The sequence below is a fragment of the Mycetomoellerius zeteki genome, unplaced genomic scaffold (genome assembly GCF_001594055.1).
Source record: "Mycetomoellerius zeteki isolate Tzet28-1 unplaced genomic scaffold, Tzet1.0 scaffold113, whole genome shotgun sequence".
NCBI classification, from domain to species: Eukaryota; Metazoa; Arthropoda; class Insecta; order Hymenoptera; family Formicidae; genus Mycetomoellerius; species Mycetomoellerius zeteki.
In genome coordinates, this window is record NW_017256051.1 from 1,400,688 (window position 1) to 1,413,720 (window position 13,033).

At 32.3% G+C, this 13,033-nt stretch overlaps 1 protein-coding gene across 1 annotated transcript; it reads left to right on the forward strand.

The window, feature by feature from the left end:
* Positions 1–4,523: 4,523 nt before the first annotated feature.
* On the forward strand, positions 4,524–6,911 carry LOC108727343 (uncharacterized). The gene is made up of 3 exons (XM_018455453.1): positions 4,524–4,751; positions 5,183–5,693; positions 6,352–6,911. Exons 2-3 carry the CDS (start codon positions 5,192–5,194, stop codon positions 6,705–6,707), a joined length of 858 nt encoding a protein of 285 aa, XP_018310955.1. The 5' UTR covers positions 4,524–4,751; positions 5,183–5,191; the 3' UTR covers positions 6,708–6,911.
* The last annotated feature ends 6,122 nt before the right edge of the window (positions 6,912–13,033 follow it).

Consider the following 13,033-nt stretch of genomic DNA (forward strand, 5'->3'; position numbering starts at 1 on the left):
ACGTTTCCGAAACACTGGTTACAAACCCTTTTTGCTTGAGATCTTCTTGAGTTACGAACCTTCAAAGTTTCGCCGGTTATCTAAGGTATACCGCGTGGAGGTGGCACAGTCGGATATTCATCTCTTCTAGTATTCTAGTATTTAATGACGAGATTCTAGTATTTAATATTACATATGTAAAATAAAAAAATATTGTACAAAAAAACTTATTGTTTGTAGTTATAAAATTTTATAGAAGAGTCATAAATAGATATAAGTATTGTAAAATTTATATTAAATTAAATAAGATTAGAAAAAAAGGGAAAGTTGTATTATCAAATCATTAATTTAACTGTAATAAAGACGTTCAATCTATGGTTTTAATTAATAATTAATTTATGTTTTTTTTATTTGATCAAAAGGTATCGTTACCTAAAAATATCAGCTCGATGGTAGAATTCGTAGATATAGAATCATAGCTGACTATTATCGAAATGTCTCTTTATAATTGCATAAAAATACTGTGTGCGGTTTTACATCGGTTCTCTCTCAGGTGCACAACAAGGAACTATCTTGTACATATATAAACCGGTTCGATATGATTCTCACTCGCGATCCAGAGAATCGGATAGAACAGACCCGCTGACCAAGTGGCCCCGTTTGTCGAGAAGACCGGAAGCTGCCGATCATCCCGCGATCTATGGAAAACAATTCGATAGAAATGTCAGTTTTAACCCTTCAGAATTGAAGGATGTTGAACCACTTTTTTAAATAATTACGGACTCAAAGAAGAAATGAAAATATGTGCACTACAATTACAGAAAAAAATGATAGTAAAAATTAAAAAGATAATGAGAACGTCACAATTAAATTACGTTACTAAATCCCTCTTTTTTTAGATATAAAAATATTTATTTTTCATATCTATTTTTAGAATAAAATATTGATGTAAATAGTAATGATTAAATTGAAATAATCTGATGTACGTATTCGTAATATTTTTTATATCGACTGATTTGTTGATAAAAAAAAATTAATTTAAAATAAAAAGAATATTACATATAGTTAAGGATGTCTTTATGTTATATGAAAAATTTTCGAATACAATGCAAGTATTTCATGGCAATAATTTGTATCTGACAGAGAAGATAATTAATCTTTTTGTATTCGGCGACGATTACGGAAATGAAAGAAGATTATGAGTGAAAGAAGATTATTAAAATATAAGCTACGACATTACAATAATTTGATCGTTGTGTTGCAAAGAAAACACAGTAGCACGTGCGAACTAGTGCATTTATAATAACATAAATTTTCTTAGATACGCAAGCATATCTATGTCGAATTACACCAAGGACATTGATGCTCACATGTATTGTAAGTGCAGTGCAGCGAAAGCGATGCTCGCATATGCATATGTAAAATGGGCCATCTGACTTTTCGGGTATTTTCTATTAAATTACCGGAAATGTCCTTGTGAGGAATAGCTTGAAAACTTTCTTTTATATACTTTCTGCATTTCTATTGGCGATTTCATTTCCTACATTACTCGCTTCAATTCTAAATAACAATGTATGACTGTACAGTGAGACACACTAAATAATAATTGTTAATGTATATATCTTACGAGTAGATCTAATTGTTAACGGTGTGCTTCTACAGTTTAAATCATATTTTCATATCTTTTTGCATTATCGTACAATGATTCCAAATTATTGCATATTAATTAGTGTGAGATCTAGACAGTTATTCAGAGATATTTACTTAAAACTTCATGTTTCATCTATCTTGCAATGTTATTTGCAGTTAATGTTTATATTATATAAAATTTGTATACATTACATTTTTAAACTTTAATAAAAATAAATAAAAAGGCAATTTTTAATAGTAATTATTTAATGGTTCAAAATAATGATGAAATCTTGTATAATATAAAATATAGTTATATATTTATAATTATATATTTGCATGTTATATCACTCTACTTCATAGTTCCGAATAAAATATACATTCCGGATCCTGACAAAATGCCCATCCGGAATTCGATATAACGGTGCACGGAGCACCAAAACGCTCGTTTGCGAGTGCCTTAGGTCTCACGATGGTGCCAGTTGCGTGGGGAAAGATCGGTTAACGTGTATATGGACGAGCTTTCGCGTCTAGGTCGCGACGTTAACCTCTGTACCGCGAAAGTCGCTTTTACAAGAAAACGGGCTGAATTCAAGAACGAGAGAGGCGGATATAGTCGTTTTCCTCGATATTCTCTACGCCTCATTATCCATCCAGTTAACAGTATTCGATTTATATAAAAGATATTTCAGATTATAACATATGGTCTTAAACACCATTTCACACAGCGTATTTTACTGAATGAATGATGTATTACATCTTCATTTTGTATTTGTATAAATAAATATAATATATATCTTGACGAGATTATGAAGATTCTAGTATTTAATATTACATATGTAATGTTTAACAGATCTGGTAGTAAAATATGTATTTGCATCACTGATTTTATTTGCTATAATTATGGCGGCCAGCATTTATTGCATAAATAAAATATTTTGATTAAAGAAATTCTAGAGATTTCTTTATTGTTAATTAGTATATATAAAATTTTCTCATTACGAAGTGGACATTGAGTCGATGAACGAAGTGTTATCTCTCTTCATAGATTGTATATCTTATATCATCTCGTAAAAGATATATTTTGTCAGACCAGCTTAGTGAGAAATTGTTTCCTATATAACAGTTCACTGTTGTGTGTATATGTGTGTTAGAGCTCATAATTTAATTAAACCACATCATGTACATGATTAATCATTAAGATAATGAAATTTGATACCAAGCTCGCATAACTCTTGGCAGTCGCGTGAAACGTGCCTTGCAATGCTTAGTTTAATTTGTAGATTATATATGTATAGTTACTTTCTAGAATAATTTCTTAGCTCTATATACTTTGTCTGTTGTGGATGAGTTGTGTAACGGGTATTACAAGTCCAATAAAATATTAATGATCTTTGCTCATTGGAAAATGTTACTGAATGATGCCTAAATAGCACTCAACTTGTATATCCATCACATATGACATGCAATGCGATAAATGTGCAATTGACGATACTTTGCGCTGCTCGTCTCTTTACCTCTCTTTACTTTCCTCGGAATTGTTGTAACGCAACGCTGCTTTCTACTCGTTTGCACTTTGATTTCGTTTTGCAATCGAAATGACGTAGACAGATTTACGAGTGAGTTAATGAATGACGAGTGAGCACATACGATAAGACTTATTCCTCAATAAGAATCTTATTTAAGAATATCGGGAACAACGGAAGCAATAAAATTAATCGAATCCGAGAGTTGCCTTATTGTTCGTCAGACAACACATACACAGACGTGTGTATGTGCATGTGTGTAACATTTGATTAGATATAATGTTATCTACACGCGCATAACCATTACGAATATACCCCGATACGCGTTAGAGTTTCTCCTCAATACCCTGAATCCTTGTCATTCTGGAACAAACGTATATCCGGTGCATCTGCATGCCGCCATCCGTCGAAGTATGTTAATCTGACATATGCAATCGTCACGGTCAGCTTTTCATAATTTTCGGAAAATTAATTAAATTATCTCATAAAGAGAATTAATTCAAAAGCGCATGAATATTTCCCCGTTGGAATGCTCTGCTCCAGTAATTTCCTCGAACCGTGCTTGTTTATCCCAGGTTTCCTAGTATCTTGGCTTTCTTTCCTCATAGGGGAGGGGGGTTAAGTCTCTCTACCCTAAAAGTCTATGAGTGCGTAGAGAAGGTTCGTGAAAAGACGCAGCTAGAATTAACGTGCCGTACAAGTCTCACGCTCATATAAGGTAGACGCTTACGCATTTGCGAGTCGGGGATGGATGGCGTGCGTGCTCTACATCCGTGACACGGTTCTCGCGGGCGGGCAGGTTGGGTAATGGTCCATCAGAACTACAGGGGCTCTGGGACTCGCATGTTTCCATGTGGCTGTTTATGAATCGCTCGCCGTACACGAGCCGTACACACGCCGCTTCATTTACACACAAGGATGCGCGAGCGATGAGCCGCTACTCGTTCGCGAGTTTACGACGTCAGTTTACATGATGCACCATGCATCGTTGGGAACCAGTTTGAGCGTACGCAGGAGGACGACGCCGTTCTCTTCTTCTCAAGAAAAAAATATGCTAGCGTCGCTCTCTTTTGCGCGTCGTTATAATGCACTGCGGCAAAACCAATTTGCGGGCAAAGGATGGCAATAAACTTTAGCTTCGATATCGGGTTGATCTTCTCTTACGCGTTTGCAAGATAATCATGAAGCGATTCATCCCACTACCAAGAACTATCTGAGTCTACCGTAGCAAGCCCATTGCAGCCACTCTCAAAGCCGTGTTAAAGGCAAAAGTGGGCACCACTACCATTCGTCCATAGCCATCGCCACCCGCCATCCGCACCAACATCGTCTCACAGAGACCCCCTATATAGTTCCTGCGGGAAGTGGTGGGTCAACTTGCGACGACATTGTGCACACCTCAGTGTCTACTAAGGCGGAGATCTACGTATATAAACTCGTCGGGGCGAGACGCGAGTCAGAAGTCTCGTGCTACTCCTTGATCTATGTATTGGGATTGGGAAGAGAAGAATTCTTTGCAATACGGGATTAACCAGCTGATCGGATCGAGAGAAGGATCGCCGCTTTGCCTTTTCGTTTATTCTTTTTTTATAGTTTTTAAAGCTTCGGTTCTAATAGGTGGGTTAATTTATCATTCCGTTACTCGTGAATAATTGAATGCATGTTATACATCGTTCGGAGGCACATGCTTGAAAATTGTATCTCATCTTACGTATAATTAGCACTTTGTCATACGTTAAAGATTTGAATTTATTGTGATTTGTTTTTATAAACTAACTGTGGTGTGTGTGTGTGTGTGTGTGTGTGTGAATTGAGTTTTATTCTACAGAATTTAGTTTGTTACATGTATATACATTAAATCGCTTTTCGGTTTTAATTTGTATTTGGATCGGCCGATAAGATTTTTATCTATTTTATTTTTTACATTTTATCTATTTTAGATTTTTAATTTTAGATTTTAATTTAAAAATACTTTTTATTTTTGTTAGTTGATATTTTTCTATGACTATCTTGGAATTATTAATCTATATCGCGAAATATTTTACCAGAAAAGCACCATGAAGACGACTTTCATATTGATTTTGTTTGGTCTTGGGGTATGTTTGGCCAATCCTCTGGAGAAAAAGGAAAAGATAAGCGTCATCGAGCAGCAGTCTGTGACGCTAACAGATCGAGCTAAATACGAGGAGGAACTTCTTCGTAAACTCAACTCAAAATGCTCCCAGAATGATATCAGCAGTTGTGTGATGTTGAAGTTGGTGACGTACATGAATAAGTTGCTGAAGAAGGCTTCGATCGAGCTCACGGACGATATCGAGATCAGGAAGACGAGTCAGACGTCGGAAGATGTAATCACGTTCGAGGCTGGCAGAAGCAAGGATGATGAGATTCAAATCCTTGATCTTGTCGCGAATAAAGTTTACACCTTCATCAAATCGAGAAGTATTAAATGGAGAATTTTACCTGAAGATGATATTGTGGTATCCGCATCGGAAGACGAGACCGGTTCGTTAAATTTAGGTCTGTCTATTGAACGCGCCGACAGACCCGTTCAAGAAGGTAATTATAACTTTGACAATAATAGCTGCCTTAAAGAATTTAAAAAAATATTTTTAATAGAATCATGTAATTTAATTAAGTATTAAGTGTTAGATATTCAATAACTTGCAGTAAACTTGCAGTAAACTCATTCTAAATATTGATTTGTTTTATTAAATTTAATTATGCGCCATGCTTTTATAGATTTTGAAGATTCAACAAAAGTAAATTCGATAATTAAGCTCTAAGATAAGATTTTGTTAAGCTCATGTAAAATACGTTTATCTATTGGTCATTTTTAATTTACAAAAATTTTATTTAACTTTGATTACTCAAAATTTAAATGTATTAATATTTTTGTTATTATAATATTATACTAGTATTTAATAAAACTTCTGATAAATAACATGATCTTTAACAAAATTATCATTAAATATAAGTGACGTTTCAGTTTTACTCTGGTTTCAATTTTTACTGTTTTCACACGAGTAAAGTTGTGTCACCAAATGCATAAACAAATAGCTTTCACCTTTATCTTGTTCATCTGCTCATTCATCACCGAACTTTATTGCTTTCTCCATGGAAAGTATAATTATGTACCTGCAAAGTAGTTTCTTCGTCTTCTGCTTGACTAATTCGCCGAAAGTGACAATAGCATAATTTGTTCCATCTTTTGTAGGTCGTGGAAAGAAGAACAATATGGGTCCATTGATCGCTGCGGCTGTCTTGAAGATTGGTCTCATCGGCGGTTTAGCATTCAAAGCTCTTGCCCTCCTAGTCGGCAAAGCTCTTCTTCTGTCGAAGATCGCGCTTCTATTGGCTAGTATCATAGGCCTAAAAAAACTTTTCTCGCAAGGGAAACATGTAACCTATGAAGTGGTAGCGCAGCCACATCACAGCTCGAGCCATTCGTTCGATCATGGTCATGGTGGCGATAGTTACTCCAGTGGGTGGGCGAGAAGTTTCCACGAACAAACGTTGATTCCTGGACAGCTAGACGCTCATGAGCTGGCTTATGCGGCGCATGTAAAGTGATTGATTCCTACCATTGGAAGCAGGATCCAAAAATCGTTGAGATCGTCATTTGAAATGAGAAGAGTCCTTGGATCCGCGTACTAAACTTATTTTTGAATCACCGTCTAGATCTATTCCATAGAATATTTATTTCTATCCATAATTACTCATTTTACTTTGCTCTTTTTTCATTTTTCTTATCGTCAACATCGTGATGCTCTTTATAACTCTCTTTCTTTTTCCTTAATATCTGTTATTATACCTAATTTTTGAATGACCCGACGCATGAATACGTCAATGACACACAGCGACGCACGTGTTTATGACAGTGGTGACATCAGGATGTCACATTACGATTTACGGATACGTGGGCAGGAAACTCTTGGATGCGTATGTAAGGAAGATACGCATCACAAGAATCTTACCTACCTACTTTCGCGATTGTATTTGTGAATATAATTGCAGATACTACGAGACTCTCGTCATTAGGACATAAAATTATGCACGAACGTTATATTCTTCTCGCTTCTCACATTATAGTATTTAGATCTGTGATATCTTGAGAGCTTAGAATTATGTTCACGATGTGCATTAAACATTAAATGTAATTAATCTATTTTCAATTTATATTCTTGCCGTTATATTTGGCGTTAGATATAGTCATTTATTGAATAGAAGCTTTATTCTAGATAGATCACACTTAATGTTAGAGGCTACTATGTGACTATATTCTTGACGTTAAATGTGCGGTTAAAAATGAACATAAGAGAATACTATTTTTACCTTTTATTATTTTTAGTTTTTATTTCATATTTATATTTATAAGATTACATTTAACATTAAGAATTTTATATTTATCAAAGCTAATTTTAACTTAAATATTATTTAAAACCAGGACGAAAGATGTTATGAAATAAGATTAAAATCAAAACATTATTAGAGTGATACGATACCAAAAACTCTCTAAGCTCTTTTTATTGGCTTTTCAAAGATTTCTGTGTAATTTTAGTGTGATGAATCGTTAAGAGAAAAATATATAAAATTCTCTCTACGCTTGTAAATAATTAGTAAATGGTAAAACAATTATACACATGCTAATTAATTTGATGATTATTTCGTGTTGTAAATTAGAATATGTTATCTTTAACAGAGAGTCTTGTAGTGATTTACTTGACGCAACAGACAGACAAGTTTATATAGATACTTGTTTAACAGAAGAATAAAGTCAAAATGACGAAAAATCAACGCACGAAGCCAAAATGACACAAAATAATGACTGAGCCACATAAAGTGCATGCATATTTTATTTATATTAACATTAATATCCTAACTTAATATACGCGTTTATAAATTTATAAATTTATAAATTTATGATTGTCTGATTAATAAGACTGCGAAATGTATAATAATACCTTTTATATTATTTTTTTATACAAAAAAATAAATTATTTATTATATTTTTATACAACTTTATTTATCTACCATTTATAATTGTAAAAATATTACAAGCAAATTTGATTTTTATACTTCTAACTATATGTATATATTCTTTATATATTATATTTTTGTTTATACACATGTTTGATAAAGTTAAAAGAGATAACAATATACTTCAATAAATAAAAAAATAAATAAAATTAAGATCTAATTCAAAAGATATCAATATTGAAGTAATTGTTATTATTTTATTTAATAAAATTTTTCAGAGCACCGTTGATTCACATACATATCGTACGTATAAAGAGCCTCCGCAAGCTGCATGCAAAAAATGCCCGTTTTCGGTACCTCGATTTTTGAAACTTTTATTATGCCAAATAGTTACATATAATGACCCAATAACTCCTGCAAAATTTCAAGATGAGCATACAGCCCGTTCAGGAAATAGAGGGGGTTAAAGTTGACCATGTCCAATAACAAAATATATCAATTCAACATTTGAATTCGAACAATAACGTCTAAAGCAAAGTCAACATAAATTACTATTTTAAGATTTTTTGCTGCTGATTATAAATATGAATTCAGATTTACAAAATTCAAAATGGCGGATCCAATATGGCGGACAATTTTTTTAAAATTCATTGGATCTACTTGAAACTTGTTATTCGGGGGTTTTTGGGGTCGCTGATTACGAATTTGAAGTCAATTTTAATAAATTACAAATGACGGATCCAATACATCCAATACAGGCAAAAAGTAATAAATAATCCATTAAAGAAAAAGTCAAGATGTAATAATCCAATCAACAAGGGTGACATGTAATAATTCAACCAACAAAAACTAAATGTAATAATCCAACCATTAAAGCCGAGATGTAGTTGTCCAACCAATAAAGAAAAGAGGCAGTTATCCAACCAATGAAGGCAAGATGTAAGAATCCAACCACTAAACGCAAGATCTTATACATAGTCTTTAGTTTTCTGTTTGTATTGGTTGCGGCTTTTCTTTAGGTATAGTAATAGAGACGTCGCAGATACCAGGATTAGGCGTACTTATTTCATGGTATTGTCCATATCCAAGATACCAAATAATAGTCATGATGTGACTACAGCATCCTACTGTTCTAGCACCACTCTCACAGGTACAAAAATATTCTTTTATTGAATTTCGACCTGTTAAGGCTTTGTCAAAAAGAACAAAGATGTGGTGGTGCTTTCCACCTCGGTATCGCGATTTCATGTCGGCTTTTATTAAGATAGGATCTTGGATTGTTATGTTAAAATCGGTGTATCTAATAGCAGCTGTTCTGTGCCTTGCATCTGGTTGAAACTTCGAAACCAGAAATATTCCTTCATTCTGGTGTTCTGCATAGTAGGAAATTGCGTTTTGAATTTGATAAGGTCCTAGACTTATACTATACAAATCTTCAAGTGTTAGATGTGGGAAGCAAAGCTGTTGTTCGAATTCAAATGTTGAATTGATATATTTTGTTATTGGACATGGTCAACTTTAACCCCCTCTATTTCCTGAACGGGCTGTATGCTCATCTTGAAATTTTGCAAGAGTTATTGGGTCATTATATGTAACTATTTGGCATAATAAAAGTTTCAAAAATCGAGGTACCGAAAACGGGCATTTTTTGCGGAGGCTCTTTAATTCAGCATATACTTATTCCGCCTTTATTTCGTATTTCTCACAATAAAGTTTGGTCATAATTAGTCAATTATAAAACGTAGTAAAAATAATAGTAACCTGTGTTGCAATCTTTTAATGCTACTCTAACGTTACTCATTTTTTTTTAAATTGTTAAGAGATTTAATATTTACGTTTACAGTTGTCCTCCTTTTTTAATAGTGACATGTGACTGTTGTCTTAAAAAAAAACTTTCAAGTAAATTGAGACGGATACGCTCGACTACGCTAAACATAAATCCCTGAGAACGATCTGTGCAGCAAATATTTTAGTCACGATCGTTAGTCGTGGTCTATTTAGTATGACTTATAGACCGGATAGAGTAGAATATCGCGTAAATGCGAGAATAAAAGTTACCGCGATTTCACGTCCAAACGATTCATTTCATTAGTTTGGCTACTTAACAAAACAATGTTGCTAGTGCGATAGAATATTTAATGTATAATAATTAAAACATCTGATATTATTAAATGACAAATTATGAAAGTATTAAAATCGTCAAAGGTCGATAAAAACTTTGCTGGTAAAAGATTTATTTCCTATACGTTTTTCAAAGAAATTATATCTAATTTTATTCTGTTTAATTCAACAATAGACTTAAAATAAAAATTATTACATAAGAATTTTAGCTTTATCTTTATCTTTAATTATATTTATTGCAATGTACAACATAGCAGAATTCTACATAAAGTGCGAATTTTTTTCTTGGCGTTGAAAGACATACTGAAGATATTAACCCTGTTGATTTTAATCATCTATATGATTTTGCTACAACTATATCTTTTGAGTCAACATGATAAAAAGCTCTAAAAAAAAATAAGAAATAAAATATTTCATAGAAAAAAGTTTTACATTAAGAGACGAATCAAGTCAGAGAAAACAGTTTTTAAATAAAATATTAGTAAGAAAATAAAATACATTTAAAATGTAATTTATGTCAAATAGATCCAAACAAATCAGCAGGGTTAAATTAAATGTCTAATACATTTCCCGATTTGTGATTTTTAGTGGGACTTTAGCGCACGTGATTATTTTAATTAGATTTTTGTGTATGGTGTAATGTACATATGCATCTGGTAGACGTGTATTGTAAAGTCCTGTAATGTGCTGTACATTAAAAAATCGCGAAATCTTTCTTTTGCAACTTATATTATATTCATCATATAATAATACAATCATTTAATTTTTATACACTTTTCATATAATTTATCTTTTAATTTACACATATATGCATATCTATATAATGTATATATAATTGCTTGTATAATATGTATCTAAGTGAGAACAAAGAATTTATGTCTTAGAAGAAGAATTAGAATCTATTAAATCGAAGGAAAACTGTCTGGACCACATGATATGTCAGACATTTCTCATTTAAATAAGTTGACCTCTATCTGAGAATGTCCGCTTTCTCCATTCTGATCGGTTTGAAGGATTCGAAGGACATCCGCGAGATAAGACAGACGCGGCGTGGCAGAAAGAGAGTACCGTTCATCTCGTACCATTCAGAAATCGACTTTCGATTTCCGAACGTACGGGGGCATCGCGGACTTGACCCAATTTCTTTATCCTTTTTTCTTTCTCCTTTTCTTTTTTGAAAACCGTTCTCACGCGTGGTGGAGAAAGAAACTGAAGTCTCTGGTGTGTCCGAAACCTCGATCGTATACGGATATCGTTGACATACCGATGTTCGTTGATAAATACATTTTTTGATCTTGGCTCAATTACTGTTATTACAAACTGTTACTATCTAATATTTGTAAACGATGCCTGCATTCTTCTTCTTCTTCTTCTTGCCTGCATAGTTTACCATTTATCACCAGGAAAATAATTAGTGTTATCGATATCAGAAAATTATTACGACAAGTGGACGAATCTGGAATTAATTGTTTGTTATATGTAGATCTTTGATAGTAACTGGATTCTTCTTTATTGAGATGTAATTATTTAAATCGGAGATATTAACACAGAGCAAAGTGGTGAAAATTAGTTTTTATTATGAAAGATCTACTATCTCGTAATTATTACGGTATCGGCTTATTTAATATATTTTCCTTAGAAATGGTAAATAATCTTCCTAATTCTTCGGTCTTAAAAGTAATATCAAAACTTCTAACAGTAAATCTTTACAGAATGTTAATATTACTTTAGATTTTTACTTTAGCAATTATATATACCTAACTGAATCAACAGCGAATAGAACTAGTAGTTTCTTTTATAGATGATTTATTGTTTTGCTAGTCAGAAATGTACTAAGTTACTCGAAAAAAATTTTTATATGGATTTAATATAGGCTTAATATAATTTAATATAAATTTTATTAAAATTTAATAAAACACTAAATAAGATCTTAATAACGGTTCGGATTTATTAAAACCTTATAAATATTTAATTTGGACTACATAAATATATCCATATTAAGTTATATAAGAGTCTTTCTTAAATGTTTATATGGAATTTTTAAAATCTACTCATATTTGATCTTAATAAGGAGCTTATAAGTTCTTTATACGTTTTGTACGTCTTTTAGTTTTGTCGAAAAAGCAATTTAAAAAAGACATATTTCTATATGGTTGCTGCTTCGGAAAAGTGAAAAGTCGACTAAAAGGTATCTTTCGCTTTACCGAAAAGACAACATAAAGAATATATCTTTCTATTACTTTATTTATACCTTTCATCACTTACCCACGGACAGTAGTACGCGAAATCGTCACCAGATGAATGCGATTGGATTCAATTTCTCGTGTTTGAAAACCATACAAGATAGAATAAAAGGTGTAAGTAAGAAATTTTATGCGTGTTCTAATGAGCACTAATAAAATATTTTTTGAAAACGAGTTCTCAAAAGGGATTACGATGAAAGATAGTGGCTGTTGCACACCGGTCACGATATATTAATTTAGTCATCTTTTAGACGACTTCGTGCTCTATATATACAAATACATATAAATTAAAACCATATTAAAACTTATTAATACAACTTATTAAAAACTTATTAAGATTTAATTAAATTATATAAATTGGACTCAAATAAGGTTTAATAAAGTCTTATTAAACTTAATAAGTTGTTAATATAAACTAATTAAAAGATGCAAAAGATAGTATACATGTTGGTATTCATTTATAAGGTTATATAAAGTTTTTATATGGATTTTTATTAAATTCTTATAAAGAATTTATAAGACTCTTATTAAGCTCCTTATTTAGAATATATTAAT